Genomic DNA, 17,064 nt, shown 5'->3' with positions numbered 1-17,064 from the left:
ATCAGGTCTGCCTGAGGAATTTGATCTCATTGATGATTGTGGTGAACCCTGTGGATTGAGTCGATATATATAGTGGGATGGATCAGTTAATGTGAGTCATTTTGATGAGTGGATAGAGAAGTGAATGTGCATAGTTGTATAAGATATGGTCAGAATATATTGCGGAGTCATGTATAAGAAGCCTCAGGCTGAAATATCAGTAGTTCGATATTGTAGATTAGATAGCATTTAGAGGTCTCAAGAGAAATGGTACCTGAATTAATTATCAAGATGTTGCTAGTATGTACTCTAGATAGATGCGTGCATAGCTATCATTTGATATTATGATTTTCGCCACTTGAAGCTTAATGCCTCATCATCGGCGACAACCATGATAACCATCCACATCTGATACTCACCACTCCATTCTCTGCTATATGATGAACTACGTATTGACCAGTCAGGCCACCATGACAAGTGCTCAAACCTTTCTACCGCGAAATTGAAACTACCGTATCATCTGACCTGTCGTGAACGCAATCATGACCTCATCCCAACTACACCTCTGAACCCGTAGCATATAAGGGCCATGAGTTCCAAACCAACCATTTCGAAAAGCAAATCAGTCGTCAACTGAACATCAAATCAACATCATCACAATGACTTCCAACTACAATCTCAGAAGGGCCGCCAACCCAGCCCAAGACCAGGCGGGAGAAACGGCCGGCGAGCCCGACTTGCAGTCTCAGTCGCAGACCAACCCCGAGGTCCAGTCGCAAACAAACCAGCAGAAGAGCCAGCAGAGTAGCTTCCAGAGCTCGGAATCCTCTAAGCAAGTGCGTGTCCATTACCTTAAATCAAGAAGTTTTTGGTTACTGATTCCGGCGACTAGACCTCCAGTAACGATGTCAAATGGGGCAATCAGCCTGGAGACTTCAGTGCCTCGGAGACAAATCCAAAGCCACCTGGATCGTATCATTTCACCAGTGACCAGCTGTCTCATCCGCAGGAGTAATGGTGCTTTATGTCTGATGGGGTTCGACTCGAGTAAGCTGCGGTAGTGTAACATGATGCGCAAAAGTGTATACGTATATGAACATCTGTATTGAAGAATGCTGAACGTGAGATTTTGAAACGAGAATTGAATTGAATATCGAGATCTGCTGTATATGTTAACACAGAACAGTCTGATCAACCTGACATCAAGTAGGCATCGTGCCATCGGACAGATGAAGCCAGTCCACCGCCTAGATGGTCAACATTCTGGTAGTAGAATGCTCACTACGCAGTTGGGCGCAGGGGTATTGAGAAGACCGACCTCGCTCGCACGATGACTGCACGGAAAATGAATGCACCACTAGCCGATCTGTTGTGCTTCACCTCAGATCACCCATTTCACAGAGAGACCGACCATTCTGGAACCCCTGTAGACGTGTACGGTTTGACAACAAACCGAAACGTTGGAATCGTGGTCAGAGAGACTTCGCAATGCAATCCACAGAAGTATGGTTCAGTATCAGATCAGACTAGTGGATCGTTCTCGATCAAACCACAGATAACTATAGATTAGATGATGAAACAGGGGCGTGGAGAGAAAGCAGCCTTGCAAGGCATTTTCCACGATTCCCAATCCGCCATTCTCGCGTCTAGACGCCCAGGAGGCTTCGTTGAAACGATAGAGTCGAAGGTCTAGACTGGGCGGAGTATCACCGCATGTGAGTGGACGGACTTGATCAATTCCGATAGATATCGTCTCCCGTATGAGTTCCATAATTATTAACCCAGATGGGTATGTCGTTCGCAGGTCCGTGCCGTGGTAAGAGGAGCGGAATCCTGCCGAGCCCTCCTCAGCAGGAGGATGAGCTCGGCCCTCTGCATGACCTGTGGATCGGTAGACGATCAGGCTAGACTCACGTCGGATGGGTTATCCCCATGCAGTATCTACTTCGGGCCTGTCCAGATGGCTATTTGATCGTGCTGCGCCTCGGACAGACAGAACAAAGCCAGTCGTGTTTGGAGATATTCTGTAGCCTGGCTGTGGCGTCTGCTGGTCAGCCGAACGAAGATTCTTAACGCCGATACCGCATTCGGCAATCTGGCCCGGTTGTCGTTCACAGTTGTCGCAGTCGATGTCGGTTTCTCACTATCACAGCTGAACTAGTGGCCAAGTTGCCAATAACAGGGCGAGCCATGCCCAGTCGAAACAAATAGACAGATTCAGCGTCAGCTTGAGTACTTGGACGGGTTACACAGTTGCCGGTTTAAACTTTGGTAAAGGCTTGTAGTCGAGTTCCATCGCCGATGATTCTCCATTTGGCCCATTCAGTTGCTAAAGCTGATCAAGCAATAGTGGTTAGATGGCTTGCAGAGTGGCGGTGCGGCTAGTCACTAACTACTTCGTACCATAGTAACAATGGAGACGTAGTACGGCAGTACGTAACAGTCTAGATATCCGTAGACAGCAGATTGAAGATAAACTACCCCCTCTAGAGAATTCTTCAACCTCTCTAGCCGTGCCAAGCTTTGGCTCAGATTTCACCATGATCCACCATAAACCAGAAATTAGGAGACCTGGGGATTGTGGAAGCCGAGAATCAGCCAAAGCGGTCCCCAAGCCTTCTAGAACGACGCTGGATATCCGAAGAAGGCAGAGCGCTGATCTCCACGAGCTACTCGGTCTGGTCATTCGTTTAAATGTCAAAGATGACCATTCTTATTACCAAAGATTGATTTAGCAAAAGGCTTCATCTGCACTGTCATTTTCGCCAGCTGGTCGCATACAAAACCCTACCTCTTGTCCTTCGTTGTCTGTTGTTCCGTGCTAACAACTGGAATGTAATGATTTCTGTCCCAGGGATACGTAAATGCCTCTCTACGTCCAAGATTCCTGGTTGAAGCACGGATGGTTCAATGTCGAGTTTCATGTCTCAACAACATAACAGACTCAAATATGTGAACATCCGGCATTTATCCATTTTAATTTCCAAGGAGAACAGTTTCTTGTGAAATCGAAAGCAAAACTCATGTATTATTGGCCAATTCAGAGCCACATACGTCATTTCCCTGCTCAAAAGCGGACCTAGGGCTTTACTGGAGTATGTTCCGAGAAGGGTGGCCAATCAAAATGATCCCTGATGCCATGAAAAAGGGATGAGGAGGGCAGTTTCGTCGGACAAACAGACTTGAAACAGCAAAGCGCCAAACGATAAAACACCAGACGAGGACCATTGTTGATTGATTATTTTGGGGCAAATGTCAGGGGCACTAATAGTACCGTACCCAGTATTTGGAGGATAGTTCTCGTATTCCCGTTGAGGATGAAATATAACACAAGCTCAACATGACATGCAGGTGGTCAACTGGCTGCATAAAGGATCTCTTGTTGGCGTGACCTCTGATGATCAACTACCGTAGATAGAAGTAAACAAACTACCAGATCTTGGTGGAAGATCTCCTGATTGTCACCAAGACTTGCCGTATCCAAGACTGTAACAATACGGAACAGGTAAGGAGGGTGGATCACCTCCTTAGGGTGCAGCATTGTTAGCCCTAGGTCTTAGGCCAATCAACGGCCTCAGCATCAAAAGGACTCCGCTTCTCGGAGCTGAGTCAGCGGGGACGCGCAAGCCGCTCCTCTACCTAACCTGATTTCTATTCCTGGAGAGGACAAAGTGCCCACTTCTCAGGCCTCCTAGTTACGAGTAGTGTCTCCTCCAGACTCCTAGTTCTACCGCGACCATCTATGGAACCTCCCAACTCCTGTCGTTCTGCTTCACGTCTCTGATCCCTCATAACCTATCTATCTATCTACTATCTATCACCCTTTCCACCGGTCGATCTCCATCAATCTCCCTGACCCATCCTACCGTTACTACGATTTCGACTGCCTTATCCCACACCTTTCCAACCCTTTCCATTGATCTCGACTCTTTGGTTCATCACCTCAACTTCATTTCCCTATCCATTCTTTCCTCGAACGATATCCTTCTAGAACCTCGCGTATACGTACATCCTTAAAATCTCGATCACGCCTTTCACCGTCATTCGGTATCTGCATATATCCAGCCGCCCTATCAAACTATCAATTGACCATCGTTGATCGACTGGACGCTTCATTCGTTCGATATCGGAGGTACTCGCAGTCCATTAACAAAATGGCCACTCTAGCAGAACCCCTTACGGTCATGTCATCATCAACCTCGCCAATGCCGACCGTGTACGAACAGGACATTGACAGCTTCATCAACCTCGATCAACTCACCTACACATCCGCCGAACCGGCTCGACCAAAAGCCATCCTAGCAAGCCAGCCTTCTCTTCCCAGCTCAGATTTCACCGCCGGCGATGTTCGCAGTGCGACATTCGCTGCCAATGGTCACTCGCCTATGGCTTTCCAAGGGCCTAGCCACCAATATGACGAACACAAGCAGCAGACTGGTCTGCCACCAGGAGCTCTAGCTCAGGCAATGAACTTCAATCAGATGGCCGGCGTCACTTTCGGTAACGCGAGCCCTGCTTACCAGATGAATGGCGACATGTTCGCTAGCAGTCACATGAAGCGGGAAGACACTTCGTTCGATTTCAACAACATGTCTTCTCGTAACCCGTCTGAAATGGACCTGGAATCTGACGGCATGGGCGCGGTTCCTTATTATCTCTCACCCAATGTCAACAAGAATCAATTCATCGATCCTAATGCTCTTGGAGGTCATGAAGTTGTTCCTGCCGGGCCTTCCACTCAGGTCGGCCGCATGTATCCGGGAATGCACCAACAACAAGCAGCCATGGCAAAGGCGGCTCAACAACAACAACAACAAAAACAACATGAGATGCTTCGTCAGCAGCAACAGCAGCAGCAATTCCAGCAACAGCAACAACAACAACAACAACAGCAACAGCAACAGCAACAGCAGAGCCAGCCCCCTCGCGCCACTAACCCTGCCGTGGAGGAACGGATTACGCGCCTCTTGCAGCAGATGAGACAGAACGCTATGGGCACTATCGAGGACACCCCATCGCCCTCTTCGTCCTTACCTCAAATGGCAAAGATGAAGAAGGATGAGCAGGATATGGACGAAGATGAAAGGTTACTTGCTAGTGAAGAAGGAAAGAAACTCAGTAGCAAGGAACGTCGGCAACTACGCAACAAGGTTTCGGCACGCGCTTTCCGATCGCGCAGAAAGGGTATGCTTTTAATTCTCGAACAGCGACCATGTCCGCAATACTAACATGATCTAGAATATATCGGCCAACTTGAGTCAGAGGTCGCTGCACGGACCAATGAGGCCCACGAACTACGTCTTCAGAATCGTGTTCTGTACGAGGAGAATGCTCGCCTCACCGACCTTGCTCGCATGCTTCTCTCCTCCCCTCATTTCTCTCAGTTCCTGGACGAGATGAGCGTCAACGGCGTCCCCGCCCCCAATCTACCTCAATCTCAAACCCAGGTTGCTCAATCCCAGGCGCAGCAGCAGCAGCAACAGCAACAGATTAAACCTCAGTCTCAACCACAACCACAACCCATGGGGCAGCCGCCCATGCAGGCTAGCATCGCCAGAGATGCCACTCCTAATCACGGTATCCCGGTCCCTCAGAACCCTCAGGTTGGCATGGTCATGGTTCCTAATCAACCAATGGATGTCTCTGCAATGAGTCTTAACAATGGCGCCTGGAACACTGGAATTGACATGAGCTATGGCAACACTCCTGTGTTTGCTGTCCTGGAGGTTCCCGAGGGTCCCGCCCTCGACGCAGAGATGCTCTGCGGAAAGAGCTCGACTTTGTTCGGAACATGTTTGCCAGAAGTATCTTCTGCAAAGGATGAAATCTCCATGATCGAGCGGCCGCCAAATACAGAGGAGGAGACGAATGATTCTCCTGTCGGTGTCGAGAACCCGGATATTCATCTTGACGAGTCAGACCCTGCTTTCGCCCTCTTCGCCGACTCCCCAGCCAGGAACTCGTCGTCAGACTCCCCTGTGGACTTCCCTTGCACCATCCGATCTGAAAAGTCAACGCCTGCATTTGAGCTGGTGGTCGAGAATGAGTCCAAGGCCACTGCAGACCGCTTTGTCGTTCTTTGCAACAATATGGAGGCAGCCTTCCAACGCGTCTCTTTGATGACCTCCCATCTTTCATGATTCCCCCACGCCGCGCGGCCGAGCATTTGTGATACCTATAGGATTTGTAAATTCCATTCTTGATATTTGTACTGATTTGGGCTCGTGAGCATCAATCTCCTGTGAGGATACATACTCCCCCTCTTTCCTTTGTTCATGGCATTTGACTGTACATCTGCGCCCTGCATCTCCTTCGTCTTCTCTCTCTTTATCTCTCGTTCGATTGTCAATTCTGGGTTATTGGAGTCTCTGGTGTATTGAAGGGACAGGTCTCGCTTCTGTTTGGGAAGGGAATAGGAATTGGACGCCGGGTCCATTAGCCATTAGGAACCGACATTAGCTTTAAGTCGAATAAGATCAAAAGTCAGAATAAACTGCAGCTATTCAAAAGAATTATTAAACACAAGAACTGAGTATTTCAATCGGTGGATGTAGTCTATGCCTCCGCCTCCACTGTCAAAACACGCCAAGATTCTTCGGGCGGAGGCAAAACAAAATCAAATTGTTCTGGATGACTTCAGCAGCTCCGATACACTGACTCACAAACAGAGTCACTCATACAGGAAGACAGTCCCTGAATTCCGGATTCAACCCTGCATAGCTCTCTATTGACTAATTCTTGGATTCTGCGATGATTGCGCAGTGCCATCCATTCCTTCGGTGAAAGCTTTTCAGCAGCCAAATTGGCTTCCCTTCTTTTTTCCGGGAGGCTATTCACCAAAGCCTTTCGCCTGGCTCCGTCGCCAGCAGGCTCTTCTTGCTTCTCCAGAGCTGCGTCGTACCTCAAGTCGCGTCACCGGGTCTACGAAGGTACATCTGGGCCTCCCAAACCGTCAGTCTATCGTCCGTTCAAGGCTCTTCGAACACGCGACCATCGCCGCGATATCAATCCAGACGCCTACCTTCTCAGAGCGCCCAAACTCGAATTCAGACGAGGGAAAACCTACATTTTATACAGCCCTGCCTCGCGCCAGGACTCCGGCTTCGACTCTACACCTACTTCCCCTGTGGGAAACAAACCAATGAAGTTCTACTACCAGGTGCTGACGACGCCGACGGCCGATACGCCGGGCACGACCGTCGTCCTACATTTCCCGGACAAGCGGTATTTCTTTGGGCAGATCTCGGAGGGGACCCAGCGGGCCTGTACCGAGCGTGGTGTCAAGCTATCCTATCTTACGGATATTTTTCTGACGGGGCGGACGGAATGGGCGAATAATGGCGGGTTGATTGGTGTGATTCTCACTCTGGCGGATGGGCTGGCGAGCGCCGCGAATGCGCTGGAGCTTACTGCGCGTGAGAAAGAGGCCAAGGGCCGTGGTGGTCAGCATGTTAAACAACAGTCGCAGCAGCAGGACGGGCAGGCTGACAGAGGCACGTTGACGATCCATGGTGGCCGGAACCTGACGCACACCCTGGCCACTGCGCGGAGATTTGTTTTCCGCAAGGGGATGCCGGTTTTCACGAGGGAGTACGACTCGGAGGGTCTGTCCAAGGCTGGCTCTCAGGCACGCGCCGCTGATCCGTTTGAGCAGCCGACGTGGTCGGACAGGAACATCAAAGTGTGGGCCATTCCCATTCGACCCTCGCCGTCGCAGCGGTCGAGAAGGACATCGCCTCAAGCCGGGCCTCAGAGTCCGAGAAAAAGGAGCTTGGACGAGTTCCAGGAGCGCGACGCTGACAAGCCTGCTCTGGACCAGCGGGCTCGGGACCAGATTATGAGGCAATCCGTCATCTCCGACATGTTTAACTCGTCGTGGAGGATGGATGCTCTCGTCGAGACTCCTCTGGCAGAAGTCAAAATGCCTGCGGTCATGTTCGTCCGGGACCCGGAAACCAAAGACCTCAAGCCGTACCATGGCCCTGCTCCTGGAAGCGACAAGCCACTTCCTGACATCAAGGTGCTCGTGCGTCAACCCTGGCCTGGAGCCAGTGTGGAGAAACTGCCACCCACGACACGGTGCGATGAGGCGGTTTCTTATATCGTGCGCAACCACGATCTCAGAGGCAAGTTCGATCCACAAAAGGCGAAAGAGCTGAACGTTCGCGCCGGTCCCAACTATGCGCGCCTGACGAAGGGCGAGAATGTGCTGTCTGAGGATGGAAAGACTGTCACCCCCGATATGGTCTTGGGTCCCCCGCGGCTCGGGAAGGGGTTGGCCATCATTGATCTGCCTACCTCTGACTACGTGGATGATTTGGTTGACCGGCCGGAATGGAACTCGGCCTCTGTCACCACGGGACTAGAGGCCTTCCTGTGGATTCTAGGACCTGGTGTGGGCGACCATCCTCGCCTCCGCGAGTTTGTCGCTCGCATGTCGCACTGCAAACACACCGTCTCCAGTACGGATTACTGTCCCAACTACTTGGCACTGAGTAGCGTGGCAGGGTCCTCGATCCGGCTGGCTAGGTTGCGCGGCGAGAACTATCCCGTCCCGGTTCATGATAACAAGACCCTGCCGCAGCCAGGTACTCCTACGTGCGAATCAGAGACAACCAAGGAAATGATCCGCAACTCGCCATTCGAACCGATCAAGCCCGGCCTGGTTATCGACATGGAACCCAAGTTCGAGCTTAACCGCTCAGAGGTCGTGCCATTGTTCAACCCTGCCGAGACCGTGCAGAAGATCCCTCGCTCCATCGAGCAGCGGGTGACTGCCATCCGTAGGCGGGTCATGAACCCCCAATTTCAAGAGAGACTGGCCGAGTTTCGTAATGGCCTTCCTGGGGCCAATGTGGAGATCGTAACTCTGGGAACTGGCTCGTCCTCGCCGTCCAAGTACCGCAACGTCTCCAGCACTCTCATCAATGTGCCTGGGGTGGGATCCTATCTGCTTGATTGTGGCGAGAACACCATCGGCCAGCTCAGGCGGATGTACGAACCGAAGAAGTTGCAAGAGGTGCTGCAGAACCTTCGGCTGATCTGGATCAGCCATCTGCACGCTGATCATCACCTTGGCACCGCCTCCGTCATCAAGGAATGGTTCCGTGCGAACTACCCGAACGGCGTGCCTCGAGCAGGCAATTTCGAGACCGACATGCGCAAGATTCTCCAAGAAAAGCGCCTATTTGTCGTGTCCGAGGAGATGATGATCGGCTGGCTCGAGGAGTATGCCGGCGTCGAGGACTACGGTTTTGGAAAGCTAGTGCCTCTGGCCGCCCACCCCAGCTACATCAACCCAGACACCAAGATCAAGACCAAATTCACGTACCGTCACTGTCGTGACGACGGCTCCTACCTCGGGTGGGAAGCCGACGGGAGCCGGCCTCAGACAACCACACTCGATTTCAACGACGATTCCTCCCCGTTGACTCCCCTCCTGCGTCAAGCGACCGGGCTCGCCGATATCCTCACAACAAGGGTCTCACACTGTCGTGGAGCCATGGCCGTCTCCCTCGTCTTCCCAGACGGTTTCAAGCTCTCCTTCTCCGGCGACTGCCGCCCCTCCGCCAACTTCGCCACCATCGGCCGCGACTCAACCGTGCTCATCCACGAAGCCACCTTCCAAGACGACATGGCCGTCTCCGCCGTCGCCAAGAAACACTCCACCACCTCCGAAGCCCTCGAAGTCGGCCGCATGATGCAAGCCCGCACCGTCGTCCTCACCCACTTCAGCCAGCGGTACCAAAAAGTCGCACACGTCGACCACGGCGCCGGCCCAGCAAAACCAGACCCCGAACCCAAACCCGCCCCATGGCCCGCGAGGACCTCGACGTGCCCGACGATGAGCCCGCGCCCGAACCCGAACCCTCCACCCTTGCCGTCACCCCCGCGGAAAACAAACCACCTCTCCAAGCCCCCGTCACCGCCGCCTTCGACTACATGCGCATCCGCGTCGGCGACATCCCCATCGCGCAGGCCTTCGCCCCCGCCATCGAGAAGCTGTTCGATATCCTCGAGCGCGCCTCGGCAGTCGAAGCAAACAAGCAGAAGAAAATTCGCGAAGCGGCCGACGCCCTGGCGAAAGAGAAGAAGCAAAAACAAAAGAAGAAGGGGGCGCCTGGGCCGGAGCCTGCGCCCTCTGCCACTCCCGCTGCCGGCGAGGCCATGGATATTGACCAGGGTCGGTCTGTGTGGAGCGCCAGCGAAAGCGAGAGCGGATGGGGCTCGAACGACGAGGAGTGGATGGATCGGTTTTGGCGTGGGAAGCGCAGTCGCAGTCGGAGTCATAGTAGGAGTAAGAGTCGGGGCGGACGGCACTCGAGCCCGAGTATTCGGACGAAGAGCGATGATGCTGTTTAGATTACAGTATTCCAGGTTGGTTGGAAAGTTGTGAGCGGATACATATAGAACAGACTTGGATCCGTAGCTCCGTTTCGTGCCATGTGTGCATGCATATACATAAGACTTTTTCGACGGTATTGGACAGCTAACGACAATATTACAAAACGTGCTATTCAAGTACATCCATTATTCCCAGTCTACTGGATTCAAGAAATGATTGCCCTCTATAAACTAGCCCCGAATGTTACTAGAACCCGGCAACAGCCTTCTCCGCATCGTCTTTGCCGTACAGCCCCTCCCCAAGATTCTGTACACACTCCTCCCTCCAGTTCTCGGGCGTGAACTTATCCACGATCTCCTTGAATGCATCGAGCGTGCAGAACGTCTCGTCGCCGGGGAGATGGTTCTCCGCTTTCGCCGCGCAGCCGGGAATCCGGACGGGGCGGTCATTGTATCGGATGCGCACGTAGTGGTTCTGCAGCGCCTGCCGTGTCGAGTTTGGCAGAGAGGAAAGCGGGGTGCGGTCCGTGTCGGACGAGGGCGCGACATCATGACCGGTGAGGTACGAGAGGAGGCCCCTTTGCTTGGCAGACGGGGAAGGTGACGACGGAGGTGGGTTCTCCGCACGGGAGAAGAGTTCAATGGCGATGGAAGAGGTGAAAGGCGGCCATCTGGCGTCAAAGGCGCCCACACTGCCTAGGATAGCGGCGAGAGTGGTATCGTGGCACCCGCTCATGGCGAACTTGATCGCCTTGCCGTTCTCCGCGGACGAGCCGGAGGCGGAGCGCTCACTGCGCCAGCCGCCGTTGGCAGCGGCGTTGACCATGCGGTCGACCACGTCGCCCATCAAGGCGCCGATCCCGAGTTTCCGGTATTCCCTGCTCTCCGTGTATCCGGCGAACCACTCGTCGACGGCGATGGTGTTGGTGTACTCGCGGGCTTTCTTGTCGTAGAACTCCGCGGGTAGTCTCGTGGCGGGCCGTGGGCGTCGGTCGCGTTGATCGTGTCTTGGATACCGGAGAGGCGGGGGTGGGAGTCGACGGCGATTTGGGGAGAGGCGTCCGGCATCCACTTAGACCAGACGCTGTTAAGGTAGTTCATTTGTTCGGATTCGTTCCCTGTAACGTTATCATTAGGTTCAGTTTCACCACTGATTTTGAAGCGAAAACGTACATCTTTTCGCGGCCCGATCAGCGAATAGCCGGGCCAATTGCCTGAATCGCCGGCAGTTACCCTCATTGGGATAGAGTGTCTCATCCGAGAAAGAGCGAGCAACAATCACCGGCGGAGGGAAGTCTTGCGTACGCGCACTGGCCGGGTACATGCCCCAAAAGGCTTGCTGGAGAGACTCGAGCGCTCGAGGGATAGGCGTGGCGCGAAGGTACATGTCTTCGGTATCCGATTTGATCTTTGGCATGAAACCGAGCTGATCGACATAAAGATGTCTCAGACGCTGACCCAGCTCAAACGTAGTCTCCCGCCCTCTATCTGTCAATTCACCATGTTGGCTGTAAAAGTCGCGAAGCGTATATCCAGTCAGCCATCAAGTCCTCACAACTACCAATTCGTCTCGGGAGTAAGTCAGGGAAGGGAACCTGCCAGATACCCTCTATGTCACCCGTCGCACCCACGGCAACAACCGACTCGTCTCTGTCACCGAAGGCTTCCATTTTTCTTCGCCATTGAAAGCCATTCCACGATGAGAGGTCTTTCTCGCTGGCTGCCATCTGGATCATCCGACGCGCGACATTGCAATACGGCCAATCTTTGAGTGGTCATCGAGTTAGGAACGAGCAGTAAGGCTGAGGGCGATCATAGATTCGGTGCAGGGGTCCTTACATGGCGCGAGGCCTGCCTTGGAGATGTCAGCTCGAGTCTCATGCATCAATTAAGGTCAGAAATGGCCATGTTACATACATTCTGGAATCGCGAGGAGACCGGCGTCCGTTCACCTTGAATAACCGTTCTTAGATCCAACTGCTTGGAGATAGTTCGACAGCGGGAAATATCGTACCGTGACGAAGGAACTACATTCTCGCTCAGTATGCTTGATTGACTCGGCCGGGGAAAACACGTTTTTATCTCATCACGTACCACCTGGACCAATTGAAGCTGAAGTTCCTTTGGATAGAGCTTCTCCAGCTCTTCCTTGGAGTAAGGCTCGCGGGGCACAAGAGTCGTCATTGGTAACACCTCACGTAGAACTGAAGAAGCAGACTGGTTATTATAACAATAAAAGAGGACTCTACATAAAAGGAGCCCAGAAGAATAGCAATTGGGCGCAAAAATTAATGCAGCACCTCGGGCTGAAAGAAAGTATCTTACGGTGACTCGAATGAGGCGTTTGATGACGCCAATGAGCGGTGCACAGGAAAGGGGCCAATCAGTGCAGTGCCGAGGATCACCTGTCGCTCTCATTAAGATCGACTGCCTTTAGCATCCTATTCCCTCTCTACAATTCCTGGAGTTTCCAGACACTGGCCTCGAGATATTCTTTCACTACGGACGAGGTCAAGTGAATCAGATTTAAATATAATTGAGCGAGTAGGTTGGCTATCTGCAATGACATACAGACGTGCTGCGCTTCTCGCAGCCAAAAATTCAGTTAGCATTAAGCAGCATCGCCATAATGCTTGCTATTCAATATGTCAATAGCTCCAGCGTGTTCGCTTCGTCAGATAATACTACCTCTTCTTCGCCCGTTTCGCTTCAGCCTCCCGCTTCATGGCTCTGAGACGGGCCCCCAATATTTGAATCAGCATATTGCCTGGAATTAGATGAAAGCTCAGACCCTGGAGGGAGTGAGGCCAATACGCCCAGACAACCGATTCGCCGCATCCGACACGATTCAAGGCCGCTGTAGCTAGGGTGCGAGAGCTTGGACTGAATAGGCCCACGGCCACATCATTTCCTTGACTATTAGTACTTCCCACTCGTAGCCCGAGAACTTCCACGTCTTTTCCGTCGAGCGTCATTTCGGCTTGCAGCGACCGGGTGAAGGATTCCACGAATCCCTTCGAGGCACTGTATATTGTGAGGGTCGGCATCACATAGGCTGCTGCCGAAGAGACAGTTAGAATGAGACTCGGGCTATTCTTCTCCAGGATAGGCATCAGGACGCGCGTGATTTGCGCCGTAAAAGTAGAATTAAGGCTGATGGTTGCTTGCACGTCTTCATGTGTGAGCTCGGCCAGCTGCTCGAACGGCTTCACTCCCCCTCCAGCATTGTTGACCAGAACGGTCAGACGGGCGTCACCAATCTCTTGTGCAATCCAACTGAGATCTTCAGAGCATTTAAACGCGTCGAAGACAATGATCCGAATCTTTGCGCTGGGGAACTCGGCCAGCAGCTCATCCCGTTTTCGTAGTAGTTTGTCGTGGTTCCGACCGTGTAGGAAGACATTGAATCCACGCTTGCAGAGTTCCTGGGCAAACCCGAAACCTATTCCATCGCTGGCGCCTGTCACTAGAGCCCAAGCATCTTTCCCAGGGGGGTTATAGCGCGAAAGACTGGAAGGTCGGAGGTAGCAGTAAAAATGGCGGGCGACTTGTACGGCAAGATAACAAATAGATGCAGCGCAAATATAAGTGTACGCGGTTTTCAGTTCCTCTGGTATTTGCAGCATTGTAGAGGATCGTTGGCGATGAGTTGCTTCTGGATGGGACGTCGCGTGTAGGCGCAAAGGGATTCAGTTTCAGCCCGAACTGGGCATGAGAGTTATATATATACCACTGGCGCTCGATTCCTGTCAGTTAGCGCTGGTCCATAAGAATCTAGTCGTTGAGATTAGAGCTGTGTGGAAGAAAGTCATAATCATTAGACTATATTTCTCCTACTTCGCCGTGGAGAGAAATAATCGGGCGGTCTTTGACGGCGCAATCGTGCGATGAGATCATTCATCACGGGATCGTGGCCGCGTCGACCATCGTGATGCGCAACTAGTCTCTTTTGCCAGGGCCGAGCATATCCGAGGGAGCGTCTTCTCATGATATTCCAAGCATGGTGGGCGAGGAAGTTGGAGTATAGCAATTAGACTATCCGTCTGGGACTCTCTCAAGAAGATCCGGAGTGAAGCAGCTTGAGACTCTTTCTCTGCGAACACTCAACGCCAAGCCAACCTACCCCGGCTTATCTCCAGACCACACTACACCTTCACCTTTATCAACACACGACCTTCTCGCTGCCATTGAGATCCAAGGTATTGACAGCGCAGTTGTCTGTGTTGCATCATTCTTCCTTCTGCAATATCTTTATTGAGCTAGACGGTGTCCGTCCTCCGCAGGACCTTCCCCATTACGTTCTGGTTCACCCTGTTCTGCGCCTACTGGATAGTATACACCCTCACGTGGATGCAGTGTTTGGGCATACTGGATATTCAATATCAAAACACCCATTTTCTGATCAAAATTGCAGCGCGCCTCGCCATGAGGCTGAAGATCTGACCTTCGTTCGACATTCACTCATTGGCTTTGCCCTCCGTGTCGCATCTTGCACCCTCCAGTAGACCTTGGGTTACTGACCTGTGTTCTTCACTACCGTCGGCTTTTCTGAAGCCTCTTCACTTGGCATGGATGTAAGGAACCCTGCTCCTTGGCCAATTTCCTCGTCCAACTATGCTGGGCATCATAGGAAATGCCACGTTGACGATCCATTGTTTTGCTTGAAGCTTGTATCTCCGATAAAATTGACAACCCGTCGCAAATAATGAGTCTAATGCTGAGCTGACTTCTCTTGTCTCAGATTGCAAACCAGCATTTGGGGCCGCCAGTACAAGGCAAACCGGGCCATCTGGCCACGAATAAGCCTCGAGATGCTAAACCGCGCTTACTCTTGATGGGACTTCGCCGGTGAGCTATCCGCGTCTGAATGATGTTAGACATGTCGCTGACTTTACTCAGGAGCGGCAAGTCGTCCATCGCCAGCGTTGTCTTCCATAAGATGCCGCCAAATGAAACACTGTTTCTAGAATCGACGACCCGTATCCAGAAAGATTCAATTCAGTAAGTGTGCCCCTGCGCCACCGTACCTTGTTCTTACACGGTCTTAGCTCTTTCATGGACTTCCAAGTCTGGGATTTCCCTGGTCAGCTAGAGTACCTCGAGCCCTCATTTGACCTGGAAGATATTTTCGGCAGTCTAGGCGCGCTCGTATGGGTGATCGATGCCCAGGATGATTATCTAGACTCCGTTGCTCGGTTGAACCGGACCATTTTGACTGTTCAGCAATACTACCCGAACATCAATATCGAGGTCTTTATTCATAAAGTTGATGGGCTCTCAGACGAATATCGCACAGATACCTTTCAAGACATAGTTCAGCGCATCTCGGATGAATTAAGTGATGCCGGTTACGAAAACGCTCCGGTACACTACTATTTGACATCAATCTACGATTACTCGGTCTTCGAGGCTTTCAGCAAGGTGATCCAGAAGCTGATTCCAAATCTCTCCACATTGGAGAATCTGATCAACACGCTTGCGAATAATTGTGGTTTTGAGAAGACATACCTCTTCGACGTCCTGAGCAAAATCTACATTGCCTCTGACACTCGTCCCGTCGATATGTCATGTTACGAAATGTGCTCAGATTACATAGACGTGATTGTCGATGTCTCAGAGTTGTATTCCTGGGACCACCCAGACCGCAAGCCCAAGGGAGATCAGATACAAGAGGCGGAAAGTCATGTTGTCTTGCACGACGAGACCATGATACATTTGATGGAAATGAACAAGTGAGCTGTCTCCGGCATATCAATTGCTGAAAACTGTACTGACTGTTTAAGGTACCTATGTCTTGTCTCTGTGATTCGTAATCCTGAAGCGAAAGAGAAGAAGGGGCTTATTGACATGAACTGCCGTACGTTCCAAGAAGCGCTTAATGATGTGTTCTCAAGGAGCTGGGAGCAAGACCAGGATACAGATCAGGCAGACGAAGAGCAGACGCAGCCTCAACTGGTCGAGCAAGGACCAAGGAGCTGAGCACATGGAAAGCTACTTGAAACTTGACGAAACACTTCGTACTGGTCTAAGTCTCCGAAGGCAGAGGTGATTGGGCTGTGGCCCTATGGAAGATTTCTCTCTGTCGAAACCACTGTTACTCATGATATCTTGATACCTACAATATTTCTGAATTCAAAAAACCAATTTGACCAAGCTAATAGACCGTATCTACGTCTATTAGAACAGCAGCGGAGTAGGCATCAGGCACCAAGGCATCAACTACCACAGACCCACTTACCGAAATTTTCCCTTTTTCTGAGCTTTAAAAAAAGTTTCGATTCTCTTCTTCTTCTCTTCTCCCACTCACCAAGAAATAATTGGTACTGCAATTGCAAGAGCTATAGCATCAAGCATAATGTTGGCTTGATCCACTAACATCCCAGATCCAGCGTGTCCAACAACTTCAGACATCCCAAGGAACCGTTTAACTCACCATAACTGGTAAGTACATCTGCTTCGTTCTCACTCGCAACAGAATTCTTCTCCCCTCTCTTAAAATGATGAAAAACTTTTCCACATTCGCAGTTTCCACGCTAGCCGTCGCTAGAACCCATCTTAGACGTGCTCTGTGCGCATTTTCTTCCTTGGATGTCTGACATTTTTGACCACTTTTCTTCTGCTCTTGCAAGATTGAGTGTGAGCTTTTGCTGATTGATATTATCAGTTTCTAGGTCCTAGTTGTCAACGGCGTCTAACCTTTTGAGATTTAATGGTAAATGGTGGTAACGAAGATCAATTGTG

General features: G+C 51.5%; 6 protein-coding genes across 6 annotated transcripts; 4 read left to right on the top strand and 2 right to left on the bottom strand.

Moving 5' to 3' along the window:
* The first annotated feature begins 395 nt into the window (after positions 1-395).
* P174DRAFT_440949 (uncharacterized protein) lies at positions 396-1,121 on the top strand. The gene is made up of 2 exons (XM_024827180.1): positions 396-815; positions 872-1,121. Exons 1-2 carry the CDS (start codon positions 639-641, stop codon positions 992-994), a joined length of 300 nt encoding a protein of 99 aa, XP_024682280.1. The 5' UTR covers positions 396-638; the 3' UTR covers positions 995-1,121.
* A 2,536-nt stretch (positions 1,122-3,657) lies between these two features.
* On the top strand, positions 3,658-6,478 carry P174DRAFT_440947 (bZIP transcription factor). The gene is made up of 2 exons (XM_024827179.1): positions 3,658-5,163; positions 5,218-6,478. Exons 1-2 carry the CDS (start codon positions 4,134-4,136, stop codon positions 6,117-6,119), a joined length of 1,932 nt encoding a protein of 643 aa, XP_024682279.1. The 5' UTR covers positions 3,658-4,133; the 3' UTR covers positions 6,120-6,478.
* Positions 6,479-7,120: 642 nt separating this feature from the next.
* On the top strand, positions 7,121-10,627 carry P174DRAFT_511969 (putative tRNA processing endoribonuclease Trz1; the record flags this gene model as incomplete). Its single annotated transcript, XM_024831840.1, has 6 exons — positions 7,121-8,644; positions 8,666-8,689; positions 8,714-8,770; positions 8,795-8,871; positions 8,896-9,739; positions 9,805-10,627. The coding sequence occupies 6 exons, from the start codon at positions 7,121-7,123 to the stop codon at positions 10,339-10,341; spliced, it is 3,063 nt and encodes a 1,020-aa protein (XP_024682278.1). The 3' UTR covers positions 10,342-10,627.
* P174DRAFT_440944 (putative acid phosphatase) lies at positions 10,419-12,629 on the bottom strand. The gene is made up of 7 exons (XM_024827178.1): positions 12,418-12,629; positions 12,241-12,300; positions 12,163-12,178; positions 11,923-12,088; positions 11,497-11,831; positions 11,365-11,441; positions 10,419-11,278 (listed from the first exon to the last, which is right to left on the bottom strand). The coding sequence occupies exons 1-7, from the start codon at positions 12,505-12,507 to the stop codon at positions 10,571-10,573; spliced, it is 1,452 nt and encodes a 483-aa protein (XP_024682277.1). The 5' UTR covers positions 12,508-12,629; the 3' UTR covers positions 10,419-10,570.
* A 212-nt stretch (positions 12,630-12,841) lies between these two features.
* P174DRAFT_440943 (putative short chain dehydrogenase/reductase) lies at positions 12,842-14,360 on the bottom strand. The gene has a single exon (XM_024827177.1). The coding sequence runs from the start codon at positions 13,947-13,949 to the stop codon at positions 13,008-13,010; it is 942 nt and encodes a 313-aa protein (XP_024682276.1). The 5' UTR covers positions 13,950-14,360; the 3' UTR covers positions 12,842-13,007.
* An 842-nt stretch (positions 14,361-15,202) lies between these two features.
* Positions 15,203-16,302, top strand: P174DRAFT_430670 (GTR/RAG family Ras-related GTP-binding protein; the record flags this gene model as incomplete). The annotated part of the gene is made up of 3 exons (XM_024825649.1): positions 15,203-15,324; positions 15,372-16,055; positions 16,107-16,302. 3 exons carry the CDS (start codon positions 15,203-15,205, stop codon positions 16,300-16,302), a joined length of 1,002 nt encoding a protein of 333 aa, XP_024682275.1.
* Between the last annotated feature and the right edge of the window lie 762 nt (positions 16,303-17,064).

This window comes from Aspergillus novofumigatus (genome assembly GCF_002847465.1).
Source record: "Aspergillus novofumigatus IBT 16806 chromosome Unknown P174scaffold_4, whole genome shotgun sequence".
Taxonomy (NCBI): domain Eukaryota; kingdom Fungi; phylum Ascomycota; class Eurotiomycetes; order Eurotiales; family Aspergillaceae; genus Aspergillus; species Aspergillus novofumigatus.
This window is presented reverse-complemented; position numbering and strand designations above follow the sequence as displayed.